A 24321-nucleotide genomic window follows, 5' to 3' on the forward strand; every position below is an offset into this window, starting at 1 on the left:
ACTGGAATTTAAGGTCAGGCTATGTAAATCTATCCATTACTTACCACGAGCTGCGTTGCTTCGTTCAGTTCATCCTATTTAAACACCAAAAACCCTTGGTCACATTCTGAACGTGAACGATGAGGTAAACCAGAGCTCTTCCACGGACATGACTCCACACTGTGGCAACGAGTGATCCCTTCTGTGCATGCCAAAACCTCCGAGGACCCGCGCTGAATAGCAAATGACCCTCCTCGGGGGAAGCTGCTCGGGCAAAGGGCCCCCACTATCTGTTCTGTAAGTGGATGGTAATGAAAATTAGTCAGGACAAACATTAATTCAAGAGTTTTATTTACTTCTCAGAGCTTTGGTCCACATACAGACAACCAAATCTTCACAAGCTACTTACAGGTTCAGCTAGTTCTCAATAATTCTAATAATTTTTTCTGATGACTCCTTACTAGGTTGTTTAAATACACTTGCAAATCAAAGAATTATGTCTCATCCTTTCAAAAAACCACATTTTATTAAAAAAAAAGACTTGGAACTAGTTTTCACTCCCAAGTTAACTCTGAACATTTCACAAAATCTCTCTTCAAAATAATTCACTAGTGCTACAATATAGACAATATTATCAAAGGTCCCGATGCTTCCACACCTCAATTAAATCTATAATATAGGAAGGGGAGGAAAGAGAGAAATTAATGGAAGATACGGTCATGTGGTTATTAGGAAAAAGTCTATGCCATTTCCCAGCTGAGAGTGCCTGGGGAAATCATTTCTAGCTTTGGGAAATACAGAAATTACTTCTTAATAAAGTTATAAATAAACAACTTTTTTTGGGGGGCAGAGTTAATCAGAAATGGATTTAGAAATAATATTTGACAGACTTTGCTTTGTTGAAGAGAAATATATAAAAATCAGTATTCCCGTTAGAAAGATTCGGTGTAGAATCAAGATTCAAGAGAAAGACTTGGCTAGTAGTGGCCGTCAAGGGTTGGTCCTCTTCCGCCCAGAGGGGATTGGAGGTAGGACAGGTTTGGAGTGGGAGCCTGGCCAGCTGATGAGCTGAGGCACATGAGAAGAACCAGTCTTGGACTTGCTGTATTTTCTGTGAAGATTGTCACTAGGGAGTTCAGTTTCTGCAGAAATTATAAATAAGAAGCACTAAGAGGGTATTTATTTCAACGAAAAGTCAAAATTTACCACAAAGCATATCTCCAGCTGAAACCCCAGTGCTTTGAGGGGTGGGGGAAGAGTGATACCTTCAGGTAGTCTAGTGACTGCTCTACTTCATACATACGGAAGAGTAACTTTATACCTAAACAGTCACTGTTTTTTATTTCCCCAAAAATTTGTTGAGAGGAAGCTGCTGTATTGAGTCTGTTGCACTCACACCGTGATGATTCTCCCACATCGTAACATTGGTGAAGCAGCTTCCCTGTCACCCAAATAAAGCTACTATCATTACAGTCAGATACACAGCCTGAGCAAAACTATGACTTTGGAATACGGTTCAAACCTTTCAATCTGTCCACTCCATTTTCAGCTCCTCTTGGATCTTGATGCTCAGCTTTGGCTTCTTCAGTGAGACGAGCACGGGAAACGGGGGTCCTAACCGGCAGAGCTTCAGCAGCAGGTGCACCAGCTGAGATTAGAAATAGTCCACTAGCAGGACCAGACTCTCTGCAGCTGAAAGGGGGAAATGATTCATGCTTTAAAATAGCAATAAAAAAAAGCATATGCACCAGGTCTGACAGTATTCCTGATGTTGCAGTCACACAACTCAATCAAAAGTCAGAAATAAATCCCAGTACTTATCAGTTACACAAAGCTTGTTCACACATTACAATTCTCTCAAAATTTCTAGTGCTAGCAAACACATCTACTACCGCTCTTGATTTTTGTTTACTGGTTTAATTAATTGCACAGACAGGTACAATAAAGAGGTTGACATCACACAGTGAATCAGCTTCGGATCTGGGATCAGAACTCAGAGCTCCCTGTTTCCAAATCTGTGGTTCAGCACTGCAGATGATGTTCTCTCTTGGTGAGTAAAAGAAAATAGGAACTGCCTTGAAAAGGTTTCTGTAGTACCCCAGTGACAACACAGACCATGAGTAGCTATTTACTAGTGAGCAGTACCCAAGGCACCTCTGACCTGTTACGTCTCTTGCAGAAAATCTAGTCAAAGCCAAAGCCTGAGTGGTGTGAGACTCTGACAATGATAACGACCATGTTGTAGCTTGCTCCGATAAAGGCCTCCCATTTCCTTCTACATACTATCAATTTACTCCAAGGAAAGTAAGGAAAAGGCCTTGCTTGATATGGAGACATCAATAACTATTTAATGCAAAATTGTAATGTATTTCTGGAGTAATAAGATATTTCATAATGTCTCTCTTCATACCGAAAAGACTGTTCTGGTCTAGGTGAGAGAAACTGATTCATAGATTTATGAATTTGGGAGGAAGTTCAAAGATTATCTGCCCTGCCCTTATCCATGGTGCAGGCCAAAAGTATTTCATGCTGTAATTCTTGCAAGGAGTATTTTAGCCTGTGAGAATACTGTGATTACAGTGTTCTGGGGAATAGCAAGAAAGTATTTCAGCGATCGTTTAATAAATCCATACAATAAGAAAAAGGGATCATGAATAATGAGATAAAACAGTGTGGTACTCTCATAAGAAACAGGTAATTATCTTCTCACTAGATGTACTGTGGAAGTCTGTGAGAATTTTGCCATTGCCTTCAAGGTAAAGGAATATATCCTGTAATGTGCTGAGTGCTTGCGACTTCCTCTGAGGTCTGCTGCATCCAAGGATGTTCATCAAACACTGAATGCTCTAGCCAAGTGCTTAACCCTAGTCGTAATCTCATTTTAGCTGTCTGTAATACACATCAGACATAACTGCAGCAGGGATAAGAAATGACTAGGAGTAAATCCAGGCTTAGTATAAACAGCAGCTTGGACTCTTCAACAACATCTATTCCAATTTCTAAAAGGCTGACTACTTCTGCCTTTGTGTCAGAGAACGTAGTCACACATTCATCTACAAATAAAGGCAAAAATTAGATATCATATAGTTAGAATTAACCCCCTGTGGATCTCTAGCCACAGCTACATTTTAACACTATGTTAAAATCCAGTATCCTAAGGTGTTCAACAAAAATCTTCATTGCCTTTCTCCCCAGCTGTCCCTCTTAAAGGGCAGAAGTGAAGGTAAACTGTGGGCAATAATTTACATACCGCTTGGCAGGGTGTAAAGGGAAGATAGGTACCCAGGTAGAAGTGTCACAGGAAACACTTAATTAAGGTTCATTGTAAAACTACCCAATGAGAAGAACATCAAAAATAAGTGGGAAAACTAGAGCTTATGAGGTCTTTGCCATCTAGATGTCCAAGGTATTTGGGAGGGGTGGGGCAGAGGAGCTGAGAACCTACCTCTCCTTCGTGCTTTTGCCAGGTGACCTGTAAATGAGTTTGGTTAACCCATCGCCAGTCCTTCCCCTGACAGCCTCAGCACAGAAAACAGAACTATTATAGGTGAAGCAGGCATGTGTCCTGACTTTAAAGTTTTCACTCTAGTGAAATTTCCCAGTCAGCTAAATGGAAAAGAAATGAAAAATAAGCAGCTTAAAAAAACCTTGGTATTACCCCATGGAGTAATGAGATAAATGGATTTTGTGTGCACTAAATACAAAATACATTATAATGAGTTGAGGTGTAAAGCACTGGACTGCTATAGATTCTCTTTAGATTATGGTTGAAGTGGACTGCCAAACCCTAACATATATCATTGCCCACGATGTCGTAATATTTCAAGTGATGGCTATTTTTCATTTGATTGTGTTTGGCTGGAGTGGGGATGTGCAATTAAGTGTGTGAGACAGTTACTTGTTAAATGCACTGGTAAATGGTAGGTGAGGTTCTGATTCCACCCTCAAACTTGCAAATAACGAAGGTAAAGTAACATATTAAGAAATTTCTACTCTCCAACTCACTATATTCTGCCCTTCCTCTCTTCTCCTCTCCTTGTTAAACTATAACCAGATTTTTTCAAGATCCTTACAAACAACTCTACTAGTCAAAATGAGACCTAAAGAATTTATCATTGCCTGTGGTGAGTAGCAATCCTTTAAAGTACAGTTGTAAGATATATTGCCCTGAAGGACTGCTACTCACCACAGGCAATGATAAATTGTTTAAGCCTATGAGTGAAAACAAATGGAACCTCAGGCAAAAAACATCCACGCTTTCATGTGTGGGAGAGTCCAGCCCCCAGCAGAGGAATTAAAAAAATACCTGGAAATTGGCATGGTGTTTTCTTTTGTGAAATCAGGAAAGACTAGGTCGTCAGGGTTTACTTCCAAGGAGAAGACCATAGCTACGGTCTTAGCAATGAAAAGAAGCCATGGATTTAATTAGAAACTGCCCTGCTGAAAACTGCAGATCAGTGGGCAGATGTCCAAACAAACCCTTTAATTTTCACTCTTGAGTAAATGCAATCAGGATCATCTATTTTACTTATAGACCAGAAGTAACAAAACAACTGCAGGACTTGAATCCATAAGTGTTAGTGACCTGACGAATAATGATGCCGCTTCCACCACAGCTCAAGCAAAATAAAACCTGCCAGATTTGAGAAATAATGCAAAAAAAAGTGAGACCTGGACACAGTGTTGCCCAGTGAGATATCAGACTAATCTGCAGGAAAACAGTATTTCCTTCATTGGCTGTGCCTGGAGGTCAACACATTCATGGTCTTACCCCTTGATGGCTTTTTTTAGTTTACTCTTTCTTCCATTCCAAATGTTGAAAGCATAAAATTGGAGAGAAAGAAATAAGAAAATATTAACTCACCCCAATATTCAAACAAAATCACTACAGGCTTTACAACAATACTGCAGAAATGTGGGATTTCTCTCACCAATATTTCAAACGCATCTACACAACAGCATTTCCATCAATCACGCCTATAAGCAAATTTCTTCCAAACTTTCCATATTTCCCTTGCAAAACGATTTGACAACATGACTCTATACAATTTTGCTGTGGGCTGTGATGCATGCACAGAAAATGAATCAGATTAGCAGCTTGCTTGTTCTCTCCTCACAGTTGTTTTTCCACTGTGTTATTAACAGTGCTAAATGAAAACACTGCTAAAGTCAAAACACTAAAATGTGGTGGAGTGGAAAGACATATTTATTCCCATATGCGAAGGGTAAGACCTTTACAACTCATCATAGCTTCACACTCATTTGAGTTACAGGTCTTGCCTCTTACTGGTAAGGACAGATGATGCATAATCCCTGTGCAACCTATTACGCACTCAGTTTCTCTCGTACGCTCACTCTGTTCCTCTTCGGCACACTCCACTGTGGCACAAATACTCAGGACAAATGAATCTGCAAGGGCCTTCGGTTTCAACCTTTTTACAGCACGCTAATTAACTCCTTTTAATTACAGTGTCAGGTAGTACATCACATAGAGGGAACTGGCAGTCTCTCTAGGATATAAAAGGAACACTGAGTTTTTTTCAACAGCAAGTTTAGCTAAGAGTTCTGCTTAACAGATGAGGAATAAAGCAAATGGGTTGAAATCTTATGAAGATGTTTGGCATTTCTCATCAGTCTGACTTAATGTGAAAAGCTGCCTCACGTGTGTTTAGGAGGTTATTTAACAGCGATTTTTAAAAGATCTGAAAAACACATGGTATGGTATGCTTAAATACAGCAGGAAAGGTTCCTTGGTTTGTATGGAATGAGAACAAGATATCAGACATGGGATTGAACCCACGATCAAATTCAGGTTTACCAACAGCCATACGGCACAGACTTCAGCTCATTTTAAGTTGCAGCGTTCAGATGAGCGTTATGGTAGGTTCCCAAGAGTGAGCAGCGCATGGCTATAAGCACACACCCATTTCCTAGTGTGGATGGGGGATCTGGCGTGTTATGCTTCACTAGGTCATGTTTTGTGACATCCGGCTGCTCCTGTGTATCCCATCTGGGCATAAGATTACAACAGATGGCCAGAAGAAGCCGGGGGGGGGAAGCTTATCCAGGATACAGCATAGAAAGGCCACAATGTCACTTGCCACAACTGCAGACAGGCTTGTTGGCAACCAGAGCTCAGATGTACTTGGGAGACAGGACCATTGGAGAAAACATCTTGTAAGAGGCAATGTGGACCCACAGAGCAAGTCAGGAAAATAATAGTCCGCTTTGTAGTTGAAGGCCTAAAAGACACTGAAGATGTAGCCTCTTCAAATCTTCTATCCTCACCTCTCCACAAGCTTTAAATGAGATAGGAGTTGTCTCCCTCCCATACCTCAGAGCCTGTTTGGCTGTGGTACATATACATGAGGATGTTCATCGTTCACAAGCAGAGATGCTGGACAAGATCTCAAGCATAGCAGCAATGATCGAGATAGTAAGAGAAGGTAAAGGTACTACAGAGCTCAGTATCCTGATGGGGTCTGCTGTTATCATGGAGGAGATATTAATCTCAACATCATGATATCACCCAGAGCCTCCCAAATGGTATTCAACAGTGACTATGGTAATCCTCTAAAGAGAGAATGAGAAATAATTCTTACAGCAATATCTGGTAAATTTGTCTAAAAAAATATTTATCACTCAAGTTCTGTTTTTTCTATACCTGGGCTAAGTTTCTTTCAGCATCTTTTTCCCTTCAAACATCCTCCTGATAGAAAGCTCTTGAAATTTCCTTTCTATGTACGTGAATTATGGTGTCTAAATGAAACCATTCCCATGAATGACAAGACTTTGTTTTATGTTGCAGTGACACATGTTTGATAAAGCTGTTGATATAACAGATGAGACAATTGTGTTAGCTTGGGAAATGGTTTTAGATCTTGCACGTTGCAGCATTAACCTTCATTCCACCCAGCGACGATCTGCTTCTCAGAAACTGAACTCACCGGCTCTCTGGGTTAGTCAGAGGGAAGCTCTGGTCTTGGGTGACATTCCTTCCATCTGAGAGCAGTGAAGCATGTGTTGTTGGTTCCAGTAATTGTTGACGGGAGCTGCTCGGTGCAGGAGTGACTGCCAGGTCCCTACATTAATACAAAAAGAAAATAAAGTGCTTGTTACATGCATTTATATACTGTAAGAGCATAATTAGTGCTTAGTAAATTCACAAGACCTGTTCAGATGGGGGAGAGCATTGTCTCCAGCGGGAGAGAAGCAGCAACAAGCAGTTGGGAGTAGTAATCCAGGCTCTGTTTATAGCCAATAGAGAGAACAGTCACAGCTACAGTATGAGTAAACGCAAGCTTAAGTAGAGACCAAGAGCAGGTTGGGTGAATCATTCTCCACTGAAACAGAGCAACACAGGGTAACTTGTTCAGATAGAGACAGTTTTATTAAAGACACTGAAAATCTGGTGAGATTAATCCCACTCCTTGGGGCTAACTCACAAGGTGAGAAGTTTCATCTTCGCCGCCATGCATAACACCTGAAAAAAGCATTCCTGGTAACTGCAGTATTGACACCACTTTACTTATAGTCTTGAACTTCAGAGCTAAAACCAAAGAGAAGCAGCAGTGAAGAGTGCCAAACATGAGAGGTCCTTAATGAAATGGTGAATTTAAAATTATAACTCTTGGAAGATTCCATACATCTACCCCCCTGTACCAGAGCCATCCCACAGAATCACAGACTGGTAGGGGTTGGAAGGCACCGCTGGAGACCATCTAGTCCAATCCCCCCGCTAGAGCAGGATCACCCAGAGCAGGTCGCACAGGATGGCGTCCAGGTGGGTTTGGAATCTCTCCAGAGAAGGAGACTCCACAACCTCTCTGGGCAGCCTGTCCCAGTGCTCGGTCACCCTCAGAGGGAAGAAGTTTTTCCTCATGTTGAGATGGAACTTCCCATGTTCCAGTTTGTGCCCGTTGCCCCTTGTCCTGTCACTGGGCACCACTGAGAAGAGTCTGGCCCCATCCTGCTGACCCCCACCCTTTAGATATTGATAAGTATTGATCAGATCCCCTCTCAGCCTTCTCTTCTCCAGACTAACCAGCCCCAGCTCTCTCAGCCTTTCCTCATACGAGAGATGCTCCAGTCCCCTCATCATCCTCATAGCCCTCAGCTGGACTCTCTCCAGTAGTTCCCTGTCTTGAACTGAGGAGCCCAGAACTGGACACAGTTCCCACTGACACACGTCAGCTGAAAATCTGAAGGAATCTGTTTATTTTTAAGGGCAATGAGTATAAGTAACTTTCATGTGTCATCTTCTAGTTCCCCTAGGAAGAACTTTTTAAACTGCTGTAGCAACTGCTGAATGCTTGCTCCACAGGAGAAGCTAGGTTTTTAAGGAGGGTTAATATCTTTTCTGAAGTCTCATTGCTACAGTTGGGAGAAAAGTCCATACTTGTTGAATTCTTCATCAAACCCTCAATCACGCCTGTAGGCCATTAAGGCAACAAGTATACCACTGCCACCTCCCCACAGGAATCACAGAGGCTGGAGTCTCAAACTCTCTTTTCATGCCTCCTCATCTTGCCAAAGTAGGATTGTTCCCCTCTGTTGGTCTTCTAGTGCTTCAGTGATGAAGCTTTCCCCACTCCTCCTCAGAAATCAGTCCCTAGCCCAATATACTGCATCACAAACAAGGCTTTTCTACTCCTCATCTTTAAATTCCCCTTTCTTTAATTTCTTCTTATTATTAATACCTATAAATAAAGCTTCCCTAGTGTAAGGCCTCAAGCTGCTATTGTTTCACTGTCAAGCAACCACCTGCTGGTAATAGTGTTTGTTATCAGCTCGGATCAAAATCTGAACCAATTACATAGGAGAAAGGGCCTGATTCCATTAATGGCCCCCAGAGCTGAGTGCTCTCAGATATAATTTCTTGTAAATCCACATCATGGAAATAAAAAAGTAAAAAAAAAAAAAGAATAAAAGAAAATCTCTCAGTGAAGAGCTCTGTTCAATATATAGCACACAATGGAGGTTAGAAGAGTCAAAGCAGAAATCTGAAGACAGGATTCAAGACCACCCCTCTAAGGAGCAGGCCACCACAGGAAAATGAACTCTACTCCCTGGAGCAAAGGCTTGGATTCAGAACCCGCGACCCACTCTCAGAAGCTACATCTCAGTTGATAAATAAACTTAAAACAACACGCCCAACAGCTAAGAAAAACATGCATTTTTAAAGGTGTAATAAGGATGCTTTTTCACCTTCTATCTCTGCACTAAATGTCTTCTTCACATTGCCTCTCAAGTTTTGTACTCTCATTACAGGCATTTGGGCTCAGAGTGTAAATCCAATTGCACCACAAAGCCCCAGCTCAAAAAAAAAAAAAAAAAAAGAAAAAAAAAAGAAAAACTGGCTGGAGAAGTTAAATAGCACCCTATGAAAAGGCATATCCATGTAGTTCAGAACAATCTCCTAGTTTTGTCATTAAGAGGGGCATAGAAATAAAACGGAAAAGCAAAATTCTATTGAAGTCAAAGGTTGACTAGACAAGAGGGTCTGCAAGACATGCATGCAACCACACGCTTGCAAATCTTATGCTCACTGCAAGAAAGTCCAACCTGAAGAGAGTGTCTCAATGTCAGGTAGACCATGGACCTTCTCTCTTCCCAGTTCTGGCAAGGAGCTCCAGTGAAACTGTAAAGTGTATGAATTTCTTCCAACTCAAAAAAAAAGATTGCATGTTATAAATTCTCCTCTCAGTGATGCCTGCTCTTGCTTACTCCAGTTCTTTCAGCAACATTTAGATGAAATCAAAAAGTTAATCATTAGCTAAAGGCCTGATCTGAATGAAACTTCAACCCAACTCCTTATTTATTACCCTCAAACACACAGACAACTAGTGAAATTATTCAGAGCAAACCACCAAACATTGCCCGTACATTATATTAGGCAATGAGACATCAAAATGACTTTAATTACACCTGCACACAGCCACAGGCAGAAAATAAAGAGGCCAGGTTTTCAGTAATTTGGATTTAAGAATCTAAATTTATGTAGATAACCCTGCGGGACTGCAATAAATAAAATAGGTTAGATTCTTGTGTGACACCACTTTTAAAAAGTTCTAACATATACTCAGGAAAATTAAGCACTATATTTCAGTTTGGGTTAAAATGTGTAAGGATGAGATTAAACATTAAAGAATCTTTTAATATTTACAGATAGACAAGAAATTCAAAACACCTAGTACCTTAGGAATTTTTTTGCATATATCATTCTTGGCATGAGTTTCATATATTTCATAGAATTTAGATTCACTCCTAACTGAAGTAGGGTTCTCATTCTCTGCAGCAGCGCTGCTCAAAAGCCAGCTGAGCTGCCTCTGCCCTCTCTTTCTGGTCCATAGCCACCTATTTACACTCCCAGTCCTCTCTCAGCACGATGCCAGCACAAGTGGTTCTTCAGAGAGTCAGGGAAAATTGATCTGGCTGAAAAAACAACCTTTTTGTTTGGCAAAACCTGATCTGCACCTTTATCCAATTCATCATTAAGCTGTGTGACACTGGAGCCAGTGGCAGGACAGAGCGGGCAGGAGAAGAAAAAGAAGAGGCAGGTGTGTATGAGCCAGCATTGCCACTGGAGAAATACTAAAGTTACTGAATTCTTCCTCATTACGTGACAAAAAGTGTCTGGTACTTTGCACTCATAGCCCTTTTCAACCACAGAAATCAGGGTACAAATAATCAAATAAAACACTGCTTTAATGGAGTTCAGACAATTAAAATCTAGTACAACAGCTGAAAAAAAAAATCTTCAAGCAACAAATTGTAGAAACTTCGAGCTAATCATATTGGTATTTTTATGGGCTAAAAAATACATAATCAATTACCTGCATGTTTAAAAATCAATTTTGTTCTTTTAAAATGATAATCACCTACTTTTTAAAGTACTTGTCTTATTTTGCTTCAGGTTACCTACAATGCCGTAAGTGGAACAAAGTTTCATTCTATACCGACTCCATCCACCATGGCAACCATGGACCCTTTTGTATTTCCCAGTGAAATTTGAAATGAATCCATTTTAATGAACTTCCTTCTCTCTACCTGCCCCGCTTTGCTCCAAAATGTCATCTCCCCAGGGGTAGAACAGGCAGAACAAAATGCATTCTTGCTTCTCAGAGCCACAGGTCTACTCAATTCAAACTCCATGGTAGTTCAGGGTAAAAATGAGGCTTTACATCGGAGTAACTGAAGCAGGGGCGCATATTCTTTTCTCTCAGCTCCTCTAGAGGAGCAGTATTCCCCAGCGAGGAGTGCTATGGCAGCAAGCTTACTACATCAAGATTCATCAGCTAAAACCCTCCATAAGGCTAGATGCATTACCAGTGAAAGAAATCATATTTTTGCATAAACAGCGGACTGATTAAGTCGATGAAGTACATTTATGCACTGCTGCTGACAATGAAAATAAAGAAAAGATTTATCATATTCTAAATAAAAATTCATCAGAATGAAGCTGATAAGATTAAAGCAAGAATAGAGAGCAAGAGTTTTTTAAAACTGTATTTTAAACGGGCATGACCTATACTATTTATGTAGTCAAGTAAAAAGAGAAATAAAAACCTCCAAATAAAATACAGCTTGAAAGAAAATAATTTAAACTATGGATATTCCATAGGAGAGAGAAATCTGGGAAGCACTAAAGCCGAGATGGATCTAGACATAACAATGAGATGAGATGTCGAACCTGGGTATTTAATGCAATAATGGCTGCACAAAAGGATCAGTGAAATTTTTGAGCAACATATGCAGAGACAATGAAGCATTGTGCCTCAGATGCAGGCTATAGTGTCGTCTTTGCCAGCACTTGTTGAAGTGGCACTTGAAATACTCTGGACCGATCAATTTTGAGAGTTAATTAACAACTTAAGAGAGGTTTTATAGTAACCCTACTGAATTTACGAAGCATAGACTTACAGAGAAAGATGAAAAGACATTACAGTATATATAGTTTAAGGAAGAACCATGGAAAGGTATAAAACAAGATAACAGTCTAACTACTCCAAAATTATTTGGGTGCTGCTGCTAATATTACTACGAATAATGACATAATGAATTACCTTGTGTCATCTCACACAATCTGTGTCCAAATTCCTTGCTTAGCCGTTGATAAAAGCTAAAGAAAACCACATCACCTTATATTTCTTATACGGTAAGAGTGTGCACAAAGACGGTTATCACAGCTAAGATGACATGCAATAACCTTTTAAGTTACTCATGACCCAGGTCCGTAGTTACATATTGAAAGAAAGATCCATCAAACCCAAGGCGAGCTTTTCCAAGGTCAAAGCCCCTCTCTTAAGAGTATTTCAAACTTGATCCAATTCTGTATAAACAAACACACTCAATGGAGCAACCATACACCTGCTGCTGGACTGGACTACATGACCTGCTCGGTTTTCTGCTAATTGCTACATTCCAGGATTCAGATTCTCTCTCAGAATTTCAACCATTTTACAACATTCATATTTATGGCACCTCTTGACTTAACCTCTTGCATGGAATGGCGTGTTGTCTACTCTTGCCTCCAATTCCGCTGAGCGCATCTATCCCTTGAGGCCTGGTAATTGCAAATGCTGATTGGGGGTGACGGGATTTTCTCTCACCTGCCTGACAGCTCTGCCAAAGCAGTCTGATACTTAACTCCAAAATCAGCTTCCAATGAATGAGTACAGCGGAATAAAGGGAGCAAAGAGCAACAAACTAAGGCAGACTCGGATGAACAGTTCACATTGCAACACTGAATCAAACCCAAAACATCCAGCAAAAGAAAACACTGATTTCCATCTTTCTTCTCATTTCAACATAATTGAAAATGAATTAATCAGCTACTTAAAAAAACTTTTCTCTAAGTAAAGATTTGGAAAATGCATCGTAATCATGCATCTCTGCCTATAAGCTTCTGCCATTGGTTTTCTAGAGACAGTTTAATTCAGCAGGTTTGGTCTTTTTCTTTCTTTTTTTTTTTTTTTTTTTTTTTTTAAAGAGTTAATATCTCCAGACTTTGTCATTGGAATGATTTTCATCACCACATCTGGTATGTACAATTGGTGACTGCATTTGTACAGGCTTGAAATAAGCTGAAAGGTGTGAACTTTTCTACTCCTTCTGATGATTGCTGATTTAGATACTTTAAATGTCAGCACTGAGAGCCTTTTCATGGCAGGTAGGAAAAGCAAGCAACGAAGAATTCAGATTAGAAGGATTTACACCAGAAGAAGGTAGGAGTGCCACAAAAGATCAGTCAAAGATGGTACATTTTAACACCATTTTTGCAGGGCTGTAACTATGAGGAAGAAGAAGGGAGACAGTCAAGATGATAGGATCCATTTTCTAAAAATAAAAATTAAAAAAAAATAAAATTAGGAAGTGGAATCAGCTTTTATTTTAAACAGAGATAGCTACAGAGGGTGTACTGCAGCAAACAACCTTGCACTGAGCATGGCTATGAGTTTCCAACACTAATTACTAGTAGTGCTAAAAAAACATGTCGGAGGCTGTGAGCTGCCAGAAAAATGATCCTTTTCTGCTCTCTCAAAGAAGACGCATATAATAATTTCATAGGTTTAGACAACTTATTTGTGGATGGCTCTGCCTCATACATTTTCGGTATACGTTTCAGGACTGCTGCAACCCAAGTCAAAACACAGGCAGTGTGTGATATATTTGTCGGGCTGGATTTAAAAGTGATAGAAAGGCAAGTTGTCTATAAGATTTGCAATCTCTGACAGTTTCTAATCATTCATCCTTAAGAGCAGTGGAAAAGAAATCTTAAACAGGCATTTTTCACTTTATTGCAAAGGACTTGGCTGAAAACACTCTACATTACCTTTGAAAGAGCTGGACGTATGCACTCGGTGCCTTCCCTGACACAGCCTGACGTGCTGCAGAATGACGCCTTTGGAGAGAAGCTTCTTCCTGATAAAAAAATATGACCAACTTTATACAGCAACTTAAAAGTATATACGGTAACTTAATTGGCTGTGATATTCCTCTCTTTTGCTAAGGCTCTAAAGTGTATGCGTTTACATGTCTTGGGAAAAGAGTGAGCTATATAATAACTAACAAGGTGCTAAATATGATTCATCGATCTACACAAACCAAATTCTGGTCTGAAATCTCGCTGGCTTTGAAAAATGAAGATGTTCATCTCCAGTGAAGCTCCATTTCTTCATAGTAGTCAAAATGTGCCAAGATGTAGCCAGAAGGAATCCCAGAATCCCAGACTGGTCAGGTTTGGAAGGGACTCCTGGAGATCATCTCATCCAACCCCCCTCGGGCAGGTTGCACGGGATCGTGTCCAGGAGGGTTTTGAATCTCTCCAGAGAAGGAGACTCCACAACCTCTCTGGGCAGCCTGTCCCAGTGCTCGGTCACCCTCAGAGGGAAGAAGTTTTTCCTCATGTTGAGGTGGAACTTCCCGTGTTCCAGTTTGTGCCCGTTGCCCCTTGTCCTGTCACTGGGCACCACTGAGAAGAGTCTGGCCTCATCCTCTTGACATCCACCCTTTAGATATTGATAAGCATTGATCAGATCCCCTCTCAGCCTTCTCTTCTCCAGACTAAGCAGCCCCAGCTCTCTCAGCCTTTCCTCATATGAGAGATGCTCCAGTGCCCTCATCATCCTCATAGCCCTCAGCTGGACTCTCTCCAGTAGTTCCCTGTCTGTCTTGAACTGGGGAGCCCAGAACTGGACACAGAACTCCAGTATCTGCAGAGAACCACTTTTGATGTTTCCCAACCTGCCAATATGTTAGAGCAGGGATAATTCTAGCTATGCTGTTGCATTAAGCTTCTTTTCACGAGCAAGGGACTCAATACAGAAGAATTTGCCTCTGCTACATCTTAAAAACACTGTCTTTGTCTCTTTGCTCCAGCAATGCAGAAAACCTGCCTTACCAACTCCATGTCAGCCAATATTCCCCCCCCTTAGAGCAGGAATTACCTTTTGCAAATTTCAGTTAGTTAAAATGACTTTGTACAATGAACATATTATAATCTCAGCAGACTGGAAAACGTGGTCCCGAGTTTTAAGGTTGTGTTAATTAACATGTGCTGTAGGACAATGTAATTTCTCAGGTCAGACAAACGCGGCACTGCAGTGTACTTAAAAAAATAAAATGTAATTCACCGAGCAAAGTTATTAAATCCTGCTTTGTTATCAACAGATAGCCATGGATAGTTATCAATTGAATAGCTAAATCACATGTCTGTAACTGAGGTGTTTTGTCATGGTATGAGCAACGAAAAAAGGATATAGTTAATCTGCTGAATGCTCACATTATGACTATATCCTTCACTTTCCTTCACTATTTATAATAAGTAAGACTCTGCTTAGATGCTCACTGAGCTTGTGTTTTGATTTGCTTTCTTTTGGTAAAGATACAGTTCTCACTCTCTTTTCTGTGTGGGTTACAGGCATAGATACCTTTCTGTTCATACCTTGTATAGTTAATTACAAAATTAAAAACCCTGCACAAAATTAGTGCAGGGTTGGCATGCTCACAAGGGATAAGGCTGCAAGGAATCAGATCTACTGTCTTCCCCTGAACAGCAGATCCTGCTTCTTATTTTGCTTGTGGATAATTCACATTCATTTCTTCATATTTTTTATTTTTCAATTCTACATGATGGGAGTGGAATGTGGTTACTGCAGTGACAGCACACTATTTGGGTGCCAAAGGCACAAAAATCATTTGCAGTCCTAAATGTAACAGTTTAGACAAAATTTTACTTTAAGGCCACAGACGTATTTATATTCTTCTCATTAAATATGGTCTAAGAGGCACCTGTGTTTCACCTTGAACGTTTTACTATGTTGACACTTCAGCTGATGCTGTAAAGCTTCCTCTGCATGTAAAAATATATTGGAAACTTAGTGTAGTAAATAACAAAAAGGTATTACCAGCACTGAACAAGGAGATTAATAAGAAAGAGAGCCTTGTGGCCACTAAGTAAGTTAAACTCAAGGTAAATGATAGCCTCCTTCATCATAAACCACTTCTTCCTGACTTGACAAAACATAAACTTTCAAAATAAAAATAAAAAAGATTAAATAAAAAGTGAGAAAAATAAATTGCTGGGGTAGGAGTGATGGCAGAGTGCCACCAAGGTAAGAAATATTCTGGCTTCTCTCTCACATTAAACTAACAAACCTTTGGATGAAAGGAACATGAAAATAAACAACAGTTGTGACTTTTTTTTTAATTCTGCGTGGCTTGAAAAGAGGTATTTCATTTCAGAAGACTGAAAGATGGGAGGTTCCCTATTTATGTCAGCCATTTTACAGTCATACCTTTTTCCACACCTAAGAGAGCCTTTTTTAAAGCCTGGGAAATGGGGGCGGGAGGGGTCTGTTACTTTGCTCCATCTACAGCACTAATTCTAAACATCAGAGGTAGTTATAAATACAGAGATAGTGGCAAAATTGTACAGCAAGTCATGCCTGCCAAGCCATCATTCATCATAATGACATCATAACCCTGGAATGGAACAAAGTTTAAAGCTTTCATTTTTCTTTTTCTCTTTCTCCTGTCGTCGTTGTATAAAAAGAGCATTAGACACATCTGCTTCATAGCCCAAACTCCCCCACTGCCTGCAAGGAGAATGAATGCCTTTAGGGAAAGGACTATTAAGGAGAAGTAAAAAAGAGACATGAAGCTGAAGTTGCAAAAGGTTATTTGAAATCCAAGCACATTGTTGAATCTGTTGACTGAAAAAGTAAAAGCAGGTGAAAAATGTGCTTAAATTTGATCTCTGGCAGTTATAGTTAGCATACGCTCCGAAAGGCTCGACTGAATGAGTTTTCCCACTGCCACAGGATGGCGTTCTTAAGTAATCTTCATTGTCCTATTAACTGCATCTAACTATTTCCTCTGAATAGGATAGCTTCGTTATCTTCTTGTAGAACTGAGAGATGATATTCAGCTCCCTTACATCAGTACACGATTGGATGAAACCAGTTATGATTTCTGGAGAAACACTGGAACAGGCTGCCCAGAGAGGTAGGAGATGCCACATCCCTGGAAACGATCAACAGATTTATTCTGGTGTAAAATTGAGCAGCAACGACAGCTTGTCCTGTCATCTGAGTTTACCTGCCTCATTCTCATCAATCTGCCTTTAACTCTGGGGAACTGGTAAATGTTGTTGAAATGAGAGACGGCCAGAGAACAGGAATCAGTTTTCTCTGGAGAAAAAAAAGTCTGACCAACATGTATTTCTTGCCTACAACTTATCATTTCTGTCTAAGGTTAGAGTAAATGCTCCTTACCACAGAGCTCAGTTGTGCAGCAAGTTTGTCTGAGATGCCTCCTGGATAGTTTTTGGCAGAAGAGTCTAAGAACTCATTGACAGATGAAGACCGAGTAGTTCCAGTAATTACTCTGCTGGGTGACAATTTTTGCTCTTGTGAGAGCCGTATTCTTGAACCTAGTGTAGAAAAGACACTCCTCAACAAAAATGTTCTGAACAACACTCTGCTTACAGCAAGAAGAAACTAGTCATGTGCAACTATCATTAGCTGGCTTTTGGCACAATTCTGGATTCACAAAAGATAATTGTGGGAGTTATAAAGGATATAAACCATGCAGTTCCCAAAAAGCTTTTAAACCTTCCAAGTACTTCACAGATATAACAAATTCATCCCCCTTGAATAGTTAGGCAAATGAAAGTTATGAAAAATCTAAAAAAACCCGCCCCTACATTAATGGACTAGGAAGAGGTGCTTAACCACGTGTAAATGAGCTCATTTTGTTACAGATGCTCTGATATGCAGGCACCACCATAACCATATGTTATGACCTCTGAGCTAATTACAGTCTACCTGCTTTGAAGGTTTAACCTTCTCAGAGCTCTTGGAATGTGATGGAGAGTTGAAGCAGGGCACCTTTTCTTCTGTTATTTATCTGAATTTCTGTGAACAAAAATCCAAAGACTTGCAGCACTGCTGGTATCAAATGTGAACGTGAGCCAGAAAGTTGAAGACGCAACTAACTCACTTTTTCAAAAAACATTTTTTTCAAAATTGAAAAAAATCTGTGAACTGGGATTTGTCCTGTCTATAAAATGGTATCTAAATATGAAATTGACAGAAACATTTTTATAAATATTGGTACATGAAATGCATAAATCCAGTCATAAGAAAGGTTTAATTATATTGTGTGTCATATCAAACCACAAGAGCTCACAACCTAAGAAGTTACATACAAAGGTGATGGATGAAAGGCAAAGAGACATCCCACCCATATGCATGTTCATGTACTAAATACCGTTATTTCTCTTAGCATATGCCTTCATAAAAAGTTTCTACAGTCATCAGATGACTCTCAGCCTGCCTACTATATACTGCTGGTTTGTAGCTGCCAGAAGCTCTGGTGGTAAGAACAGAGATGAGTCTTAAGACTGGTGGGTTCTGTTTCAGGCACAGTAAACTACTCGCTTTGACGCTGAGTAAGTAGTAGAGCCTAACCTTCAGAGGTGCAGAGCTTCACACCGCCAAAACTTCAGTGGGATTTCTGATGCTCAGCATCACAAATAATCAGTCTTTGTCATAAATGTCCCTCTCCTCATTTGTAAAATACAAATAGTAGCACATACTCCACAGGACTGCTGTGAGATATAATTAATAGTTGTAAAGTACCGAGTTCCATGGATGAAAGCTGCTAATGCAAGTACAAAGCGTTATCAGCTCTGAAATGTATTATACTTCTGCTATAAAAAGTTTTTAAAAAGAAGAACTTATCTATTTTCTCCCAGTATTTTTACTCTATACACGAGCAAAAGATCTTGCACAGCAGTTCATTAAAAAAAGAATTAACAACCTATCATAATCTCACACAACCAATCTTCCCCCTGCTACTATCTTACTAAAAATGTCCATATTAAAGACAACCTTGGGGCAAGTTTTTTAAAATAAATTATTTCACACAGTCCATAAGAAGAGATGATCTCTAGAAATAGGATAGTTAAATTTATTTAAACACCTATAAATGAAGCTCTAAATGAATTTAATGGTGCATAGTAAATTTAAAAGTTACTTTATGGACAGCAGAATTACAAAATCTAGTACTATTAATGAAGTTTCTGTAACTAGTGACAGGTCACTCACTGAAAGAACTTGGAACTGCTGAGGAATACAAAGTCCTTTAAGGGAACTTCAGACACATACCTATATATCTTCAAAAAGACCACAATTATATACAAATCTTTTATCTTTAATCCTCCCCCTTTTTCTTCTTTCCTGATAATCTAGTTAGGGTTTGGTGGGTTTTGTTGCCTCTCAGGACAAAATGTCTCCAGTGTTTTTAAGACAAATAAGCAACAATATTATAATAAGTAAGGCAAGGAAGTCTTCTTTCTCACTTCAAACAAACATGGAAGCTCTGGAAATTAAAATAAAATCTACATGGTTTAAGATTAAATAAGATTCTTCAGAAAGGTCCCCACTGCTGTAGCACTGAGATGCCACAATATGTGTAGAAGCTTTTTTCGTGTCCACTGGGAAATCAGTATTTATTAATTCTTTCAGGATACAAAATTACCTGAAATGATGAACTGATGAATTTTACACTATCCTTCATTAACATTTTTTGCCCTCCCTTCAGCTACTTTTATTTGCAGCTTTCTGAACCACACAGAAGGTCATGAATATTGGCTCTGTGTTACTTAGGAAACTCATTAACCCTCCTGTTGAAATGCATCTAACCAAGACAGCCATAAACCATGGAGGCCTCTTGTAGAGGAAAAAGTTCACATAAATGAGCTTCTCGTTAGTCTGTGTTGCACAACATCTTACTACTGTAATGTCTGTTTCTTATTTCTTTTTGTCCAGTATTTTAGAGATCATATTCTGCTTTCATCTCAGCTGGTAACCTGCTCTGGAATAAACTCAAGGGTTACAGATGAGTTCTCACAGTACGTTAAACTAATCTTGGTTACGCTGCTTCTGACAAAAGTAGTCCTCCTTTCTTTCTCCACAGGCAGCCATGAAGCTCTTCTCCTCCACCCTTCCCTCCTTGAGCCAATCCTATAGCTGCCTGATGAGTTTGATCAAGGAATCGATCTGTCTGAAAGCTGGATGTTGGTTTTTTTCCTAGGTTAGTTTTTGAAGTTGGGCATGACTACTTTTTGCAGCAGCATGCACTTGGATTAGCTGGAAGTGATCACGAGGCTCCAGCCTTAGTCATTCAAGGGTTAAAAAGCTTCTGGTAAGCACAATACCAATTATTTGGGTTTATCCCACAGTGGGTAGCCCCAAAAGCACTTGGAGTGAATTTATAAGTTGACTTCACTCATCTTACTGTCCTGGTTTTCATATAACTCTTCATGCTTCTGGCTATCCTGGGGAAGAGAATGAAGTAAGGTCTCAGTGCCATGCCCTTTTCTTGTTGCTCAACAGTTTGATAGGCAGAAAGCTCTCAGCTGCGGACACGTATCTCACTTGTGATTCATCTGGAATGAATGGGAGATCCTCAGCACAAAACCATCCTCAGATAAGAGACAACTCACTGTCTGGATATTTTTGCCTCAAGGCACACAGTGGTGTAAAGTACCTGGAAAGATCCCATTAAAGATTCAGATCCCAGGGAAGAATCAGCCCAGGAGACCCGTTACAGAGAAGCGTGTGGAGTTTTCAGAGACAAGCAGTCTCACAGGTTGCATCATTCACAGATTTCAATTCTTGTAACAAATAAATAGGAATACTCTACTGATAAAAACAGTAGTAGCATGTGGTCAGACACAGTACCTGCTCCTGCTTTGCTATTCAAGTCCCGAATGCTATCAAAAACTGCAGGTGGCTCCAAACCCAGGTATGTCTTTACGAGAAAACTCAGCTCTGTAAATGCCTCATCCAATTCATCTGCAGGAAGGGATATGCATTTCATGGTGGAGAGAAAGGATACACAATGAAAAAACCCCAAGCTTTCATCAGTACAAAGTTACAAATCACACTAGTTTGACACAGAAATGCATTCTTAACTCATCCAGCTCATCTCTTTTGGAGAAAAATCTTTGTCTTCATAAATAGCCCATTCAAGAAAATAATCTGAAATTCATCTCAGTTTCTGCACTCACCTAAATATTCTCCTTCTGCAATTTGGCTTACTGTGTTTTATTTCTTTAATGCTATATTTAAATCGTAAGCTCCATATGCCCTTGACAATAACTACCAATACAATATTTCATACCACAATGATATATTTCACCATCACCATGCTGAACCACATCACCTCCACAAAAGGGCAGGCACAGAATGTACTAGAAAACGATTCTTCTCTACCACGTGCTATCCTCAATTCTTAAATATCAAGAAGCAAATACTTGTTGTAATGAAATATATACCACCCTCACATTCCTTGTTTCAGGCTGAGGGACTGGAGCAAGTTACTAAGCAGAAGAGTCCTACAAGGAAAAATTTTGCAGCAGCCTCTTCTTTACAGTGGGACATTGCCAGACTGCACATCAGCTGTCATTTCAACACTAGAAAAAAGCCTATCCTGCCCAGAGATAATTAAGTCTGTTAGATCAAAAGTACCTCTGAACTCTGCCCAGAAACCAACAATTAGCACAGATCAGTTGAATATTCTCATAGGAGACAACACTTAACAAGTGTGCTGCTGAGTTCAATACTGGGTTCACTTTCTAGATGGGCTTAAAGCACAACTTGGACATAGAGCAATTCAGTCCTGACAGATCTCCTGAGCTTTTGGATTCCTGGGACAAGAATTAGCTGGGAAAATCAATTAAGGGATAGTTTAAACTGTTAAGCTGAACATCAAACCATTTGTCATTCTTAGTTTAATATTTGCCAGTGGCTTTGTTTGCATAGTAGTTTCAGTCCATCTATTGGTGTGACATTAGAAGTCAGATTTATAGTATGAAAGAGATTAACTTACCTGTGTTGACTACTGCATCAAAGTATCCTGGAAAATCCTGACTTATTTTGATGTACATGTCCACTCTGGAGACTGCCTCTTCAATCTCTGGTCTGCTGAATAATCCTTTCCTCCGCAGATGCCCCTCATATTTTTCTTTGTTCATTGGTACTAACAGGATATATCGGGGTTTAAAGTAGGTATTTTTCAAGCTACGCACACCCTTTTAAAATTAAGCAGAGAAACATAATGTTTTGTTCCTGAAACTGAGCGCCTGTTGAACTTGTAGTTGATTTTAGGACAACTCTGTATTTATCACAAATTACTGTGAAAGCAGTACTAGAAACCTGTATCCAATCTACAAGTCTCAAGATCTAGCATCCAACTTTACAAAATAGGCAAGTTCAAGGTGAAGTGCCCTAAACTACGTGTGGAAAGCATTATAAGAATAGTATATTCTAAACACACTTTTGAAAGAATCCTTTTAGTCAAATTACACAGTGATTTAAGGCATCATACTTCTCATACCCACCAGTTAACGGCTCTTCCTTCTGCTCCATCCGATCTATTACATCAAAACCTAGTTATTCCAAATGTGCGTACCACTGACTCACACTGTTATACTGACACACAGCACAACTTACCTGCATCACCACCTTGGCCCTTAGCTTTCCACTATGAACAAACCGACAATTTTCTCCTCAGCTGGTACATTTTTCTAAGTGAAAGTATGCAACTTCATCGAAGATACAAGCATATTTGTCTTGCTGGAGCAGCTTACAATGTTACCCCCTCCCCAAAAGTGGGTATAACCACAACTCCCCAGCAGAGATATAATGTGCAAATTCTTCAGCTGTCACACCGCAGTCAGTCACCCCAACTCGAACCATTTTTATGAGCAATAAACTATCTTGAATAGGACTTTTAATATAGCAGACTAGGGAACATTTACATGTGCATTGCATCAACTCTGCTGTAAGGACAACAGCTCTGGTTGGCACTAATTGACAGCTGAGGACTGCAAACACCTATAATCGTTTCTGCTAGATCTGAAAAAGGAGACCTGTCTGCATGCTAGGACTTAAAGACGAGGTGTTATTAAATGATGTAGGGAATGGAACCAATCCTGAATTTCCGATAGCTCTCCTTTGCACCAACTCATACTTTGAAGAATCTTTTCTCTCTCCCTCGCTATCTACACATAAACCAGAATATTCTAACCATGTAGCCCTGCAATATAGCATTGCCATTGCTTGCAACAGATCATAATATTTGTACTGAGTTTTCAAGGACTGAGACTTGCCCTGCTCGCTCTGAACTTTTCTTGACTTGGCTATAACTCTTCTTAGTTTAGCTGTGCCAGCAATTTCTCCTGTTGACCAGGTATCTATATCTAATTGTTTTACTTTTGTTTATCTTTGTGAGGTACAACCACAGGTTTATGTAGATAGCAGTAACAACCAGTTGTTCCAGGTAGAATGAGATGTTTATGACTCAACATAATAACATAGTCTAGATAAATAGAGGCCTGGCATGATAGCAAAGACCTTGAGAAGTGGAAACACAGGACACCATGTAGAGGACTACAGGCATGGGATAACAGATGGGGCACAGTCTTGCCACTAGACACCTCACAACTATAAACATCTCAATAATGGTCAGTTAAAAAAATGAAGGCCTGGAGTTGGACAAAGCTGGTTTTAGGGGGAACGAGAAGCAGTAGTATCTAGCATACAGGATGGGCATCACACATAATGAATTCTTGTATCAGACATAGTGTGGCCAGCAGGACCAGGGCAGTGATCGTCCCCCTGTACTCGGCACTGGTGAGGCCACACCTTGAGTTCTGCGTTCAGTTTTGGGCCCCTCGCTACAAGAAGGACATTGAGGTGCTGGAGTGTGTCCAGAGAAGGGCAATGAAGCTGGTGAAGGGTCTGGAGCACAAGTGTGATGAGGAGCGGCTGAGGGAACTGGGGGTGTTTAGTCTGGAGAAAAGGAGGCCGAGGGGAGATCTGATTGCTCTCTACAACTACCTGAAAGGAGGTTGTAGCCAGGTGGGGGTCGGTCTCTTCTTAGAACAGACTGTTAAAAATTCCATCACACTAACAATAAATTCTTCGCTTTACTTTTATATGCATGATGATATATATAAAAATGATCATTTTGGGTGTTTAATGGTCATTGTGGAAAAAAAGCCCAATAGGCCAACAACCATTGTAGTGTCTTGTGATGACCAAATTTTCCAAAGTGACACCATGCACATTATTGCACTGTGGTAAAGGTGGGGAAGCTTACTGCATTTTCACTGAGGCATGATATACCTTCTGCAGTAGAGTGGCTAGGAACAGAGAAGGACTAAGTATGTCAGATCTCAGCACTGTTCATTACTTGATCAGAACGGACTGTCACATCCTTAAAGTGGGGGTTCTCCAGAATAACTCTAAAATATAATCAAATACAAGC

At 40.0% G+C, this 24321-nt stretch overlaps 1 protein-coding gene across 2 annotated transcripts in view; it reads right to left on the minus strand.

The window, feature by feature from the left end:
* Positions 1-317: 317 nt before the first annotated feature.
* LRGUK (leucine rich repeats and guanylate kinase domain containing) overlaps positions 318-24321 on the minus strand; it is a 52961-nt gene continuing 28957 nt past the window's right edge. Inside the window, exons 14-20 of one of the 2 annotated variants that reach the window (XM_075755823.1) lie at positions 21880-22081; positions 20730-20843; positions 17256-17413; positions 13814-13902; positions 6927-7061; positions 1502-1671; positions 318-1121 (exon numbers count right to left, since the gene is read on the minus strand). In XM_075755823.1, coding sequence (XP_075611938.1) covers positions 970-1121; positions 1502-1671; positions 6927-7061; positions 13814-13902; positions 17256-17413; positions 20730-20843; positions 21880-22081 — 1020 coding nt within the window. In that variant the 3' untranslated portion in view covers positions 318-969. The remainder of the gene's footprint in view (positions 1122-1501; positions 1672-6926; positions 7062-13813; positions 13903-17255; positions 17414-20729; positions 20844-21879; positions 22082-24321) is intronic. The other variant, XM_075755907.1, reaches the window with a different exon arrangement.

The sequence above is a fragment of the Balearica regulorum genome, chromosome 1, assembly GCF_011004875.1.
Source record: "Balearica regulorum gibbericeps isolate bBalReg1 chromosome 1, bBalReg1.pri, whole genome shotgun sequence".
NCBI classification, from domain to species: domain Eukaryota; kingdom Metazoa; phylum Chordata; class Aves; order Gruiformes; family Gruidae; genus Balearica; species Balearica regulorum.